The sequence below is a fragment of the Tursiops truncatus genome, chromosome 6, assembly GCF_011762595.2.
Source record: "Tursiops truncatus isolate mTurTru1 chromosome 6, mTurTru1.mat.Y, whole genome shotgun sequence".
Classification (NCBI taxonomy): domain Eukaryota; kingdom Metazoa; phylum Chordata; class Mammalia; order Artiodactyla; family Delphinidae; genus Tursiops; species Tursiops truncatus.
The window spans coordinates 105,231,946-105,247,511 of record NC_047039.1 but is presented as its reverse complement, the minus strand read 5'-3'; the positions used below and the strand labels follow the sequence as shown (position 1 = coordinate 105,247,511).

The window sequence follows — 15,566 nt, the reverse complement described above, 5'->3', positions numbered from 1 at the left end:
GTTTTTGCTACTTCTTCAGAATTGTTGACAACATAAGGGCTAAACTGATAGGGTTTGCTTCTTTCAGATAATTCCTCGGTTACTTGAAACAGTCTTGAGGTTGAGGATTTGATGCTGTTGTTTTAGTTTGTAAATTTCTGCTGCGTCCTAGTCTTGGTTTTTTCCCTGCCCTCCTCCAGGTGGGACACACTGAGGGAGGGATTGTTTCAGGGGATTGGGTTGAAGCTGCTGGCCCTCAGGCTGGTGTTGGGTCTGGGCAAGAACATGTGCAACTTCAATGTGGAATGTCTGGCTTGGTTGGCATTAAGGAGTCGAGACCCGACGTAGGCTACCAGTTTGTACTGTAATTTTGTACAAGGCAGTTTTACCTCTCTGGACTTTCTTCATCTGTCAAAAGTTGGAGGCCCATTAGTGGCTAGTGAAATGAATGTGGTGGGCTGCCGCTAGCGTGTGTTTCTAATGAAATGCAATATATCAGACTGCACTATATAATAAGGGTATGATTCCGGAAACTCTTCTTTCAATGACACATTACGTGTCCTACAAGTGGGTCACAGGCACAAAACTGAAAACACCCATTACGAAGCGCGAGTTCCCAGTACTAACGTGTGGAGCCATAGGTTCCAGCGTGAGGAAGGCGGCAGGGGCTTGCAGGTACAAGGCGGCCGTGTAGGGTGCAGACTGGGATGCAGGGAGAGGAGTGAAAAGTCTGGGTTGGGCCAGCGCAGCCACGGCCTGAGGTTTCCACGCCGCAGGCTGGCACCACCGCAGCAATCAGTTCTTTCCCCTTTGCACCAGGCTCCTACCACTTCCCTTGCTCCGCACCGCCCCCTTTAAAAAAAGAAAAAAAAAGGAAAGAAGTGCTTCAGCCATCCAGCCCTCCTACGAGGATTTGGCCGCCTGCTGACGTGGCGGGCCGGCTTCAGGGAGCGCCCAGCCCCGCGCCCTCCAGCGGTTCCGGCCCAACCGCCACCCCGAAGCTCGCGCCGGCCGCCGAGGAGACGGCGCTCAGGCGCATGCGCACGGTGGGACGGCCCCGCGCGCAGCCACTTCCGGCGCGCTGGTGGAAGTGCGGTTCCGGGTTGCTGCTCTGCCCGCAGGCCGGCTGTGGGGGCTGGTGACGCGGGCCGGCGCTCACGAGAGGCCCCGGAGGCGGGGCTTTGCCGGCTGCCCAGAGAGCGGCAGGTGCGCGGGCGGGGACCGGAGACACGAGCAGGCCCGTCTTTCTCCCGGTGGTCTCGGAGTGCGCCCAAAGAGGCCCCGACTGGGTTGCCCAAGACCCAAGGCGGTGGGCAGTACCGCGGTGCAGAAAGGACGAGGGTGGGGGCAGAGGCGGGCTCCCCGGCCTGGGAACCTGAAGCCTGGGGTTCCGGAATTTCCCCCCCTGCGCGACTTTGGACCAGTCACTCTTCCTCTCTGGGTCTCGGTTTCCCTGCTGTCAAATGGGAGACACATTGGTCCTTCCCTTCTTTGACAGTCCACGCACGGGCGGGTCTGGAAGGAGACTGAGTGGGATCCAAACTGCCGCGGCAGGTGGCTGGCCCCCGGGCATTAGAAAGCTCTTTTACCCAACTTAGCCATCCTTTTTCTCAGCGACTTTCTTAGTGCGAGTCAAGGCTCTGGGGTCTGGCCGGGTAAACAGTGTGACTGTCAGAATCAACTGAAATAAATACTGGCCCTGGGAAACCTTAATCTCGTTGAAGTTCTTTTGCTCACTGCTCCTCCCAAGGCGAAGTGAGTTTAGCCACTTACTACAATGAGAGATTCTGTTCTTTGTGCCTTTAAGTGAAGCTCTTAGGCAAATCACAGATGCAAAGACCAGGGTGAAGCAGGGGAGATCCCTGAGGATTGTGGTAGCACAGATTTTCTCTCCCCCTCACCTTAGTCCTTCCTGCCTCCTCTTCCACACCCCCGGCCCGACCCCGCAACATTTTGGCCTTACACTTGAGAGGAAATATTCAATGCATTTTATTTTTGTCTTCATGCAGGACAGAAAGCTTTGACCTCCAAGCTGTTTTAAATCTAGTAGATGAGCCAGGTGAGTAGGTGGTTTACAGACATTGAAGGTAAAACTTTTGAAGAATTGTACAGACTTAAATGGATGCTCTGAAGTGGTAAGAAGTCATTTGTACATCTTAGAGTGGAGCTTAGTTATCCTCCACAAAATATCAAAAGTTAAGTTTGGACCCAGAATGTAAATGTTTCATGCACGTTAGGAGGGAAAGATGATTGAATATCATGTAAAACATTGTGAGAAAAGAAATTGACTTGAGGTAATTTTAGTCACTCTTAAAAAAGAGAACCACACAGCATTTCCAGGAAACATTTAAGGATATCTGATACGTTGGCTGGCTTGCCTGTTTTTTTAGGAAAAAAGTTGTCAACATTTTCTAGTGAACAGCTGATTCCAAACCATCTTGGAACATTAGAACATTATACCTTCTCCCTGTATTGAGTTACATGCTTTTGTCTAAACTGTAGTTGAACTTAATATTATTGGGGGAAGGATTCAGAAGCATTATGTTAATGTTTGCCGTGGGAAATTTTACTTGATGTGTTACATGCCACAGCCAATGTGGTGTAATTAAAAAAAAAAAAGAGTAAGGACTTGTGAGTCAGAGTCCTGGGTTCAAATGCCAACGCTGCATTTAGCCACACAATCTTTGGCAGATTACTTCACCTCCTTGAGACTGGATTTCCTTATCTGTACGTGCATCTGTAGCACCTGAGTGCTTTTCAGATGTTTAGTAATTGTGTTCTAGTAAGTGTGCATGTAAACTTATGAAACTTAATCTTGAAACCTGAAGCTTAACAAAACAACCCAGATGTGAAATTTCTCTGGTGTTTAACTTAGAGCGCTCTTTCATCTGATTTATAGATACGCTATTGCCACAAGCCTTTGGCCCACATTTCAGTGGGAATGCAGTTAGTTTGGATATCTGGAACTTTTTAGGCACCTGTCTCGGAATTCCTGGTTGCTGGCCTAACAACTGTTGGGGGTTCAAGACCTGGCCATCAGTGCAGGATAGCCACACAGCAAAATGTTTGCAAAACTAAAGAAGAAAATTGCAGAAGAGACTGCTGTCGCTCAGAGGCCAGGAGGTGCTACTAGGATCCCACGATCAGTGAGCAAGGAATCAGTTGCCTCCATGGGAGCTGACTCAGGAGATGATTTTGTAAGTATCTTCTCTAGTTTTTAATGTTTGGTACAGCCTCATTGTATTTTTAAAATAATATTTCAGGGAATCTTTGCAATAAATTTTTATTATTATTATTTTGTAATAGCCTTTTTTTATATATATACATTTTTAGATATTTATGTATTTGGCTGCTCTGGGTCTTAGTTGCGGCCCTCAGGATCTTTGTTGCGGCACGCAGGATCTTTAGTTGCAGCATGCGGGATCTTGAGTTGCAGCATGCAGGATCTTGAGTTGCAGCATGTGAACTCTCAGTTGCAGCATGTGGGATCTAGTTCTCTGACCAGGGATCGAACCTGGGCCCCCTGCATTGGGAGCATGGAGTCTTTAGCTACTGGACCACCAGGGAAGTCCCTCCAATAAGTATTTTCTTTTAAAATTGCAAGATTATTTGTAGTTTATGTCTGATTCTTCTTGCTCTGAGGTGCTTTTCTATTTTTTTATTTTTCGTGGGTCCCTTTGCATATTCTCTACATTGTCCTCTTGTGCTCTTTTTTCATCTATATACCTTGTGCATCTTCTTTTACATTTTGTTTCTCGAAATACTTTGGCTTGTTGTGTCTGCACATATATACACTCTAAGTCATTGTTGCTTAGCGAGGTCTGTGAGTTTGGTGTGGAATTAGCCAGGGAATTAGCACTATTTTAGTGGGAAAATTGATGAAAAGATTGCACTGATGGCTGCATTGTATCCCTTATTTGTAAAATACCTTTGTAGCTGGAAAGATTTGAGGATGCTGCTGTGTTAGGTAAGTGTCATGCCTTAGGATTAAAATCGGGTCGGTGGCATATAACAGGATCCTCTTAAAGTTAGATAACTTAAAAGAAGTTATTTATAATGCTTGATATATGTAAAAGAATGTATGTAATGTAAGTGTAAAGTATAAGGCATAAAAATAAAATGAATGCTTGTTAAATCTGTCACCTATACAGAGAACTAGAACATTATCGGTGCTGTCAAAGCCACTTGTTTGCTCCTTCTTGGTTCCCTTCCCTTTCCGCCCCTTCAGGTAACCTGTCCAAAAGTTTGTGTATATCAGTCCTTTGCTTTTTAAAATATCCTACCAGATACATATATATTCATAAACAATCTGTTGTTTAATGTTGCTTGTTTTCAAACTTTATAAAAATGGTACACTATAGGTGATTCATTTATTTTTACTGCTGTATAAAATTCCAGCATTTGAAAAGGCCACAATTTGTCTCTGTCTTCTACTAGTGATAGATACTTGAGTTGTTTCCATGGTCAGATGAGTCCTCCTTTCTTATACTATCTGTTCAGGTCAGATTACGTGGCAGAAGCTATTAGGTTATTGGGGTGGAACAATAGATGACCAGATCTAAATTATCATTCGCTCCTGTATTTAACAGGAAATATAAATGCACATTTGATCACCAGGCTGAAGGACATAGTTTTAATGCTGAGTTCTGTGGCAGAAGTACTTGCTTTGCCTTCACACTGACTTGCTAAATGAAGTCTCTCATCTTGAATGTATTCCAGATATGGAGATTGGCCTGAATTCAGGAAATACTTTGCTGTGTGACTTCTAAAGTTATCTGTTTGAACTTATTTATGTATACATTCTGATCTTCACTCCCTATCTCTAGACCTTTATATCCCATTGCATATATTTCTCCAGCCAGGTGGCTTTCCTCTGGTATCTCAAATTCTAACATGAACAAAACTGAATTCATTAACTCCATTTCTACATGTGCACCTTCATCCCCCAAGTCACCAGCAAGAAACCTTGCAGACATTTTAGACTCTTCGCTTCTTCACTTCTTGGTGTCCAGTTAGTCAGCAAGTATTTTGGCTTCCATCTCCTGACTCAAACTTACCCTTTGTACTCCATTTACTAGTAGTACATTTTACTTCCATTTTATTTCAGGCTGTCTTTCTTTCGTGGACAAATGTGGTAGCCTATCTGGGCCCCCTGGCTCCAGTAACTCCCCAGAGCGGACCTGTTCATGTCTGTCCAATGCTTGAAACTCCTCAGTGGCTTCCCCCTCATCTGCAGGATGAAGTGCAAAGTCATTATTATAGTATAATGGTAAACCTCTGTGGTCTTGTCACAGCTAACCCATCCTACCGTTATCTCATTCTACTTTCCTGTACCCTGTGCTCCAGCCATTGTACATTGAACTTAATGTACTTTATGGAATGGACAACTTTCCATCATACCTACAAATGCTTGCATATTCTGTCTCCTCTCTCTGGAATTTCTCCTATGTCCTCCTCTCACTTCTGAATTCCTCTGACATACTTGTGTGCATCCTTCAAGACTTGGCTCACATGTTACTTCCAGGAAGCCCCCTTGACCCGACCTGCCCATCTCACCCCCTCTACTCTTTATCCCTACTGGCTGAATTTGGTCCCTTGTCTCCTATATCCTCTGTAATATCACCTGTTACACTGCATTGTTGTTGATGATTTGCTTGTTTGGCTCTCCCACTAAACTGGGAGCTTCATGAGAGGCAGTAGAGTAACAGTTAGGAACTCAGGCCAGGTTATGGAGGTAGACCTGGATTTGATTCCTCTTTCATCATTATTGTGTGACCTTGGGAAAATTTTTTGTCACTTTTCTGTGCCTTAATTTCCACATCTATAAAATGGAGATAGGAACTATACCTGTCTTTATTAAAGTATGTGTGTTGGGGCAGGGTGGGCAGGCAAGGTTCCTACCCCTAGGTTCGATTATTCATTAGAAGAACTCACAGGACTCAGCATATAGTTTTACTCACTACTATCATTTACCACAGTGAAAACATTTACTACAAGGAAAAATTAGCAAAGGGAAAAGGTGCATGAACAAAGTCTGGAGGAAAGCAGGCACAGGCTTCCAAGAGTCCTCTCCCAATGGAGTTGCATAGGGCACACTTATTTCCCTCAGCAAGGAATTGTGACAACACAGGATAAAATGTTATCTATCAAGGAAGCTCATTAGAGACTCAGTGCCCAGGAATTTTACTGGAGGCTAGTCATATAGGCACCCTCTGCCTAGCATTTACCAAAATTCCAGACTCCTAGAACGAAAACAGGTGTTCAGCATAAACCATATTTTTGGCACAATTAGTTTAGGTACAGTGAGCCATTCTTATCAGGAATGGTGAGAACCCTTGTAAAATCTAAGTTCCCACAGGCCAGCCAAGGGCTCGCCTTACAAGCAGGCCTTGCCAAGGATAGCAGTCTCAGGCCTGGGATGTTAACTCTTTTCTGCATAGTATATAAAACACTTAGTATAGTGCCTGGCTCTTAATAAGCACTTCGTAATTCGTAGTTGCTGCAGCTGCTGCTGTTTTAGGTCAGGACTCCGTTTCACCACTGTTTCCAGTGCTTAGCACAGTGCTAAGAATAGATGTCTCACTGACAGTAATAATCATAACTTGTACTACTAATAGATGATACGTATTAAAGTTAATTACGTGCCAGGCTGTGTTTTCAAGACCTGACAAATATTCATTTATTTAATCCTCATCACAGCTTTGTGACGTAGATTATGTTTGTTACATTTTACATGTGAGGAAACCAGTGCTCAGAGAAGTTAAGTAATTGGTCCAAGTTCTTGTAGTTTGTTAGTGGTGAAGATGGGACTTTAACCTGGGCCTTCCGCCTCCTGAGACTCCCTTTTAACTATACCCTCCATAATGGACAAGTAAGTGGCTCAGTGGGTAAATGAATATTTAAAATGAGTTGTTCAACCACCTGTAAATACATTTTGGCAGTAAATGGGGAAGACTGAAGACTGGATATTAGATACTATTATTTTTTGATTTTGTTAGGTATAATAATGGTATTGTGGCGATAAAGGAAAATGTCCTTATATTTTAGAAATGTTTATCAAAATATTTAGGATGAAATGTCAGTGTCTGCTATTTGAAGTACTATAGTAGAATAAAAATTGATGAAGCAAATATGGGAAAAATCAGCAGTTGTTAAAGTAGAGAGAGAGTGTTCATTAAACCACCCTCCTTACTCTTCTGTATTTTTAAAATTTTATAATCAAAAGTAGAAAGATAAAGTGATTTATTTATTAGCAGTAGTAAGCAGTGCCCAAAGTAGTAGCAGTGCACATGTTTTAAGATAAGCTAAATTATTGGGAAAATTTGACATCTCATTAATACAGTGATTTACTGAATGTATATTATCTGCTAAAGTTTTTGATGCATTTTAGAGCTATAGATTGATACCCCTTTGTTTTACAGATGAAGATACTGAAACTTTATCAATGTCAGTGATAGGTTCTTCATCACAGACCAACCAGCCTTTCTTTGGTCCCTTGCTAAAGAACCTTCTTCCCTTTACCTCAGGATTTTACCTTTGGAAAAATAAAGTGCTTTACTTTTTTATCTGAAAATATATTTTTTTGTATTATGTACTTGGTGTAATATGATCATAATGGATTTGTTTACCACTGTGTATGCCAGTAGTGTGTGTGCGCGCATACACACACACACACACACACACACACACACACACACAATTTATCTGTTTTGCATCTTGTATCTCTTCACATTATACATGGAGGTAGTGTTGCTTCTACTTTATAGTTAGAGAAACTTTTCAGTTATCACTTAAAGTGTAACCAAACCTAAAATAAGAGTTGTTGCTTTCTGATTGAATATTGTGGTCTCACGCTGCTAAAAATCCAGGTATGAATACAACCTCTTATATCTGTCTCAACAGGCGTCTGATGGAAGCAGCTCCAGAGAAGATCTTTCATCCCAGCTTTTGAGAAGGAATGAACAGATACGGAAATTAGAGGCCAGGCTTTCTGGTATGTCTAAGAACTCATAAGAAGCAAACAAAGGAAACTTGCCTTGCCTGACCCTCTTTGCCTATAAGAAAGCCAAACAGCATAACCTTACAGTTATTTTGACATATTTTGATATTCTCAGTCAAAAAGGAGCAACTTGTACCCCCTTTAATCCCTTCTTTTGTTAGTGTACTGAATAGTGTAAATTCAAAACTGAGTTTTAAAGTTAAAAAAAAAAAACTGACGTTTTTCTGCTCCTGAGATTTCTAGCCGTGGATATAAAAGGTATTAAAAGTATATGTAGATTTAACTATCTTTCATCCATTAGCCTAGCTTGCTTTCAGGTGGAGAGGGTTAGGAGATAGCATTTTTAGGGAATGGCCAACAGATGTTGGATTCTTCGGCACCAGACAGGGTTTGGTGCTACGTTGCCACTTGCTACAGATACATATCACCTGTGTAATGTCTTTCCGGGTCTTTGGGCTACTTTTCAGTGGTATTTCTAACTTCAGCACCTGTATAGAAGCTATAACTCTCATTATGTCTTTTATGTGCAGTTTACGATGTACACCACTCCTATTACATTCTTTGCCTGAGCAGAGGGCATATTTGTGATAGAGTTGTGAGTTCTTATTTTGGTTTCTGCCAGTAGATACATTTTGAAAGCTTCAGCCTGTGAAGTGGTCAGTGACTTCTGTGTTTGTTTTTGTCCTTTGGCCTTATGCCCATTTTACTGTAATGAAAGCAACAGACTACAAAATTCACCAAGTTGTATGTGAAATATCTGTGTTTGTGTAGTTATCAAAGGTATATAGTATAACTCACAGCTCCTAGCTAGTCCATTATCTCATTTTGTTCTCACTCTAGCCTAACAATGCTTAGTGACATTAAGGTCACAGAGGTAGTAGGTGGTAGAGCTGGGATCCAAACCACTACAGTCTGCTTTAAACTCAATTGTTATTATCCTGTTACCCCTACCTGTAAGTAATACCAGTAACAGAGGTGAAGTAACTTTATATTTGTTCAGTGTTGGGGAGAAAGCTCTAAGGTAATATGGATCTTCCCTAAATAGTTCGGGCTTGACTGATGTTAGAGGAGGGACCGGGAAGAGGACTGACATTTATTAAGCCCACTTATGTCCTGGGCATTTACCTACAGGCTCAGTGTGAATAATAATAACAACCACAGTATCAGCTACCCTTTATTGAGCATTGTGTGCAACGTGCTTAAAGCACTTAGTTTGTTTTATAATTAAGGCATATAGAACATTTAGTTTATTATCTAATACATCCTTTGAGGTAGATAAATTAATATCATCATTTCATAAATGAAGAAACTAATACTTAGGATCAATAATTTGCTTAAGGTCTCTCAGCTAAGGACTGACAGAGTTGGGATTTGAACTAAAGCCTGTCTACTTTTCCACTATACCATACTATCTTCTTTGGCTACCAAGGTAATTAATTCTGACTTTCACCTTTAATATGTCATAGGCAGCTCAGTTCTGTGTAGAAAGGAAGCTGACTTTTCTAGAGAATTAAGTACTTTTATTGCAAAGGCAATACTGTGGTAAGATGTTTGCTATTGCCCTAACCACTGTCACTCAGTTGTATGGACTCTTAAGTGAGCTGTTCAGTGAATTCCCTTTGATCTATCCTACTGCTAAGACTGGAAAGGAAGGTGAAACTGAGATTTGAAATTAAGTAATGAGATAATGGTTTTCATGGCGGGGCATTTCTGATGACCAGACCAGGCCCAGTTCTTGTTCTCTCTCAAGGCTAAACAAATCTGCCTGTTTGTATTCACCATTTACACTGTGGGTAGTTTGTACTATACCTGTTTGCCTGTGTTGTTCATTGTTAATGGGAGGCTGTCTGCCCAGCTTTCCTTAACAGGAATGGTTTTCAGGTTGAGAAAATCATCATCATTTTCATTCATTTTTTTTTGTTTAATTAACTTCCTTTCCTGATGTTTGTCCATTCCTGGTATGTGCGTCACCCTCCTCACCCAAGACTATGCTGAACAGGTCCGAAACTTGCAGAAGATAAAAGAGAAGCTTGAAATTGCATTAGAAAAACACCAGGATTGTACGTATTTTTTTTCCTGCTTTTTTCAATCTTTCCAGGGTTTAGTTTTTTGAAATGAAACAATAGCGTATGGTTAAGTTTGTCCTTCATCATAGCCCAGATCTTTATTTTATAAGTAGTGTACTTCTTAATCAAGTTGATATAACATTTATCTGATAGTTATAAGCATACAGTTCATCCTTATGTTGCTTTATGGGCATGCTTCTTAGGAGAAGGTTATTATGTATCTCATCCAATTGGCTGGTTTATTGGCTGCCCTTAGTTTTTAGTAAAATCAAGTGCCTGGTCCTTGGGCCTACATTAAGAAACTTTGGTTCTAGCCATAGCTTCATTGCTGCTTTGTTCAAGAACTGGGGAAAATCTTTATCTGTCATCACTCCTCTAACAATAGAACATACATTTTGTTTAGTTTACCCTAAATCATATGTTCTCCTTTGGGTTCAATCCAAGAAAGATGCTAACAGAAGTAGAAAGTTATTTTTTGTTGATATAATATATACTAAAAAAAATTTTTTGAGGAAAATAAAGTGGAAGAAGTGTTTTGCTTTGTTTTGACTTTTTGTTTTAATTCTGATAAAGTAGTAGTAGCCATCACTTAGCAATAGCATTGGTGTTTTCTGGCAACCTGCCTAACTCAGTGTTCTATCACTGTATCATTTAGAAAGTTACCCTTTGGCATCTTCCTAAATGTATATACTTGACTATAACAAAAAACCAAGAACAATTGGAAACAAGCTAAAACAAAACTGTGGTCTATTACTAAGGGCAAAAGATTCTGGGAAAGTCAAGATGGGTCAGGTTTTTCCCAGTCTCATAATCCACTCTGTGACCTTGGCCTTTTTTGTTAGGGGACAGTTGTAAAGTAATCACATGGGCTATTTGACATGCTGTTTCTGAAATATCTCCATATCTCAAATAGAGCCTCTTTGTTAACAGCTTCCATGCGGAAATTTCAAGAGCAGAATGAGACATTCCAAGCCAACAGAGCCAAAATGGCAGAAGGACTGGCTTTGGCATTAGCCAGAAAGGACCAGGTATTTTATATGTGGCACTGCCCAAGGCTGGTGGAAAGATTTCACTTAGTGACATGATTTCAAAAATCATGCCATAAACCTGGTAGAAGATATTTACAACCCAGGAGAAAAGGAATGCTATATAAGTTCTTTGAGATTTCATTTGGCCTTAGGGTGGGAAATTATTAAGGAACTTTACAGTTATAATCATGAAATGTGTCCATAATGTGAGACTATCATTTTCCAAACTGTATAACTTTGTAAAATGGAGAGGAAAGTAGTGTGTTCGTAATCTGGTGGTGAACCCCAAGATAAGGAAAAACGTCTCTGCCCTCCAAAAACCTGTCTGAAAGCCTAGTCCCAAAACACTTGCCTTTATAGTGGAGAAGATGCTATCCAGCTAGTGATCATCCATGGAGTACATAGTTCTTACAACCTCTGTCCCAAGTTTCCTCATCCCCAGCCAACTAGACTGAGAGGAACTTCTGTAATCTCAGTAGAACCATCCATTGAAAGATGCTGAATGAATGACAATAAGAAACTAATACTATTACTGGCTCTTACAATAATTATAAAGTATATTTTGTTCAATGGCATTTTGAATTTAAGATAAGCATCAAAATACTGTAATGATAATTCTGATTTATTAAGATAGGGTCAATTTATTATATTACATTTCCTTTTAAGAAAATACATTATTTCATCTGCAGTAGGTGGGGTGGTTGGTTGACTTGTTTTACAGTGTGTATTAGTCATGTCAGACATTTACTAGCCAGAAAAAAAAATCATTCACCAATAATTAGTGAATAACTGTGATATGAATTTATATAAATGAAGAGATAATCTAAAATTGGTGGACTCTGATTGTAGGCAGTTGGGATATAGCCTTTTGTACCAGTGGTTATTTTTTCCCCTCTTCTGTGATTGGTGAATAAGGGGCATAATCCCTTCTCCTTTAACTTTTATCAGATGGCATAAAAGATATTGGTAAAGTGAAAACGAGAAGGAAAATAATGATTGGGGGCTGCTGAAGACAACCCCTGCCCCCCGCCTGTTTTTCAGTCAGTTAATTTTTATAGAGCAGTTGTAGAATTACCAACACAGCTGGTCCCAGCTACCCACTCCCAAGAAATATTAATAGTACTCATAGAAAAACCCTCAGGAATAAGCTCAAAACTGCATCAGAACATCAGATACAGCCTTGTTTGGGTGCTCTGCTTAGTAAAAATTTGCAGGCTTATGTATGTGCTTTAGAATTTTATATAAAGTTCATTTTCTTTTCCTTGTAGGACTCTTGGCTTTCTTTATATTTGCTGTTTTGTTTGGTTGATTGGTTGCTTTGGGTGGAGAGGGTTATTTTGTTTTCTTAAGATCTTGGTATTATTGATACTCTTCCCTGGAAACTGTACTTTTTTATTGTTTTGTTTTAGGAATGGTCAGAAAAAATGGATCAGCTTGAAAAGGTTAGTTCATCTTTGTTTTTGTCTCATTGTGAATGTTGGCCTCTTCTCTGGGGCTTGGAAAATGCTTTCTTCAGTACCTAGTACACTGATGGCTATACCACCTCTTGGAAGCAGGGCACTGGGTGATTAGACATTGACTTAGAAAGCTCGTGTCTTCCTTTTCCTTGGTGGGTGTACTGGACATCTTTTGTTTGCCCCTCCAGGTACACTCTCCACCCCCTCTCCTACCTTTCTCTGTGTACGAAGGCTGATAGGGAATGCATCAGCAGGGCTCCATTGCCCTCTGGCTTCTAATTAAGTGTGCCTGTGGGAAACATAAAAAGAACTATGTGTAGAAGAGTGTGGTCGGGAAGTTTATTCCCTCAGCCATCTCCATGTGAGATCCCTTCAGTTTGGATGCATCCCATGGCCCAAGGTCACAGCTTCAGCTGGACCTTTGGTTCACCCTCTGATAGAGTTTCTCTTTTTGTGTTTCTTGTAACCTATTTATCCCTTTGCCCCTTTATGCCAACTGTTACTAGCACATCATCTCTTTTGGGTTTTCTTACCCCACCCACAGCTTTGAAAAGTCCCTTTATTAGACTGTCTGCAGAATATCTACTTTGAGTCTGTTTCTTGCTGGGGCTCTGATTGACACAGTGGTAACATTAGGAATAATTTTTGAGGATGCAGTTGGGAAGGATGGCATTTCTGAAGGCTCAGCATTGAGTAGATAAGAGAACCTCTTAGCTAGACACAGACGAGGAGAATTGATTATTCCAGCACCATAGCTTGTGTAACACTGTGTAGGTGCCTTATGTAATGTATTCCTGGCTCCCAGACATGAACAGGAAGATGAAATTTCACACCTACAATTAGAAAGACATTTTAATTTAAAATAATCAATAGTCAATTTGCTCAGCCCACATTATGTGCTGCTTCCTAATTCATTCCTTGTTTTCATTGAGTACTCCTAAGTTACTCTTTATGGTAGAAAATTATTTCTTTTCTTTTTCTATTTTTTTTTGCCACACCATGTGGCATGCAGGATCTTAGTTCCCCAACCAGGGATCGAACCTGTGCCCCCTGCATTGGGAGCACAGAGTCCTAACCGCTGGACTGCCAGGGAAGTCCAGAAAATTATTTCTTAGATTGATATATTCAGTTGTAAAATATATTTACTGTTAATTTTATTAAACAGATGAGTTTTATTATTGCTCCATTCTTGGGATGAAACACGAAGTTAAACCAGCGATTTTCTTTGTGTGTTCTGTAGAAATCTGATTACCCAAGCTATCAGAATGCCTTAACGTATTTACGTAAGGAAAGAATTACAGAAGAGTCAAGCTATGTCCCAAAGAAACTTGTGCTTAAAAAATATATATCTAAACATGGTGTTAATTATGGTCTTCTTAAATATGAAGGTATGGGTTAGGTTAAAGTTTCCTTGTCTTGAAAGAAACTCTTAAGATTGTAGCAGTTGAATTCTCATTGGACTATTTTTTCATCTTTTAAAATTATGGTAAAGGGGGAATCCATATAGGACTGAACTAAATAAAATCTACTTCAGTTCACTAAGATCTTTTCTCTCCATCCCCCCGCCCTACCGCAGGAGAGGTTGGGAAATATTTTAGACCAGGAAAGAGTAATGAGGCATCTATGTAGGTCTTTTAAGCCACTGTGATTTTTGGAAGTGTTATTTTTAGACTGTTTCAATTTTTTTTTTTTAATTTTTTTATACAGCAAGTTCTTTTTTTAAAATTTTTTTTAAATTTATTTTTTATACAGCAGGTCCTTATTAGTTATCCATTTTGTACATATTAGTGTATATATGTCAATCCCAATCTCCCAGTCCCACCACCCCTCCCCCCCCAGTTTTAATTTATTTTTAATCAAGAATTGGAAACTGCGACAACAGGGTTTGTCCTGAATAGAATCCATCTCAGGAAGCTATTATTTAGTAAATTGTAACCTCCTGACACCAGTCATGTCTAATTTTTGTTGACTTGCTATCTGAACTTACTAACCAAAATTAGTTTTACTTAAATGCATCTAATTTTTTAAGAGCATTCAGTCTTGTTCCAGTTATTCATGTTATTCAACCAGTTCAGTGTGTCATTGAGATAGACATGTAAAATGGATGTCTGCAATTGCTAATCAAACTTAAGCACTTTTCAAGTGTTAAGTAATTGTTGCTCTTGTTCCCCTTTTCACAGCTATCATTTAAAACATATTTATTTCTAACTTAAAGAATTTATAGATAATTTTGTAAATAATTACCGTAAAGCTTCCCATTATCAATGTATTATTGCTACTGATAAGAAATTGTCTTCAGATTTTCCTTTATTAAGAATTCTGCTTGTATAATACGGATTTCTAATGTCCTAGTTACCTGAGCTGATATCTTCTTTTGCATAGGATAAAAGGTTTCTGACAGCTCAGTTACAGGAAATGAAGAACCAGAGTTTGAATCTTTTCCAAAGGAGAGATGAAATGGATGAATTAGAGGGGTTCCAGCAGCAGGAACTAAGTAAAGTAAAGCACATGGTATGCGTTTTTGTTTTAGAAACTAAATCCTGAATAGATGATTTTGCTAGTCATCACTCTCTAACTGCTGATAAGCATACCTTAGTTGTCTTTGATACTAATCATATTTGTATGTTTTTCAGTTTGTTAAAGTGGAAAAGTTCTGTTTGAAATGTATTTCCTTTTCCTTTTTAAACTACTGGGCATATGAGACCCCTTCTAAGCTCACAAAAATGTTATGAAAGCTTGCCTTATTGGTCCAGATTTTTTGTAATTTATTAATTAATTTATTTTTGGCTGCATTGGGTCTTTGTTGCTACACGCGGGCTTTCTCTAGTTGCGGCGAGCGGGGGCTATTCTTTTTCTTTTTTTTTTTTTTTGCGGTACGTGGGCCTCTCACTGTTGTGGCCTCTCCCGTTGCGGAGCACAGGCTCCAGACGCGCAGGCTCAGCGGCCATGGCTCACGGGCCCAGCCGCTCCGCGGCGTGTAGGATCTTCCCGGACCAGGGCATGAACCCGTGTCCCCTGCATCGGCAGGCAGACTCTC

The 15,566-nt window shown here is 40.2% G+C and overlaps 1 protein-coding gene across 4 annotated transcripts in view; it reads left to right on the top strand.

Annotated features, from left to right (window-relative positions):
* Positions 1-1,047: 1,047 nt before the first annotated feature.
* Positions 1,048-15,566, top strand: part of GOLGA1 (golgin A1) — a 52,216-nt gene continuing 37,697 nt past the window's right edge. Inside the window, exons 1-8 of one of the 4 annotated variants that reach the window (XM_033858584.2) lie at positions 1,048-1,185; positions 1,989-2,038; positions 2,879-3,176; positions 7,882-7,972; positions 9,964-10,038; positions 10,975-11,072; positions 12,482-12,514; positions 14,912-15,040. In XM_033858584.2, coding sequence (XP_033714475.1) covers positions 3,042-3,176; positions 7,882-7,972; positions 9,964-10,038; positions 10,975-11,072; positions 12,482-12,514; positions 14,912-15,040 — 561 coding nt within the window. In that variant the 5' untranslated portion in view covers positions 1,048-1,185; positions 1,989-2,038; positions 2,879-3,041. Of the gene's footprint in view, positions 1,289-1,988; positions 2,039-2,878; positions 3,177-7,881; positions 7,973-9,963; positions 10,039-10,974; positions 11,073-12,481; positions 12,515-14,911; positions 15,041-15,566 lie in introns of those variants that run through there. The other 3 variants (XM_033858585.2, XM_073806592.1, XM_033858586.2) reach the window with 3 other exon arrangements.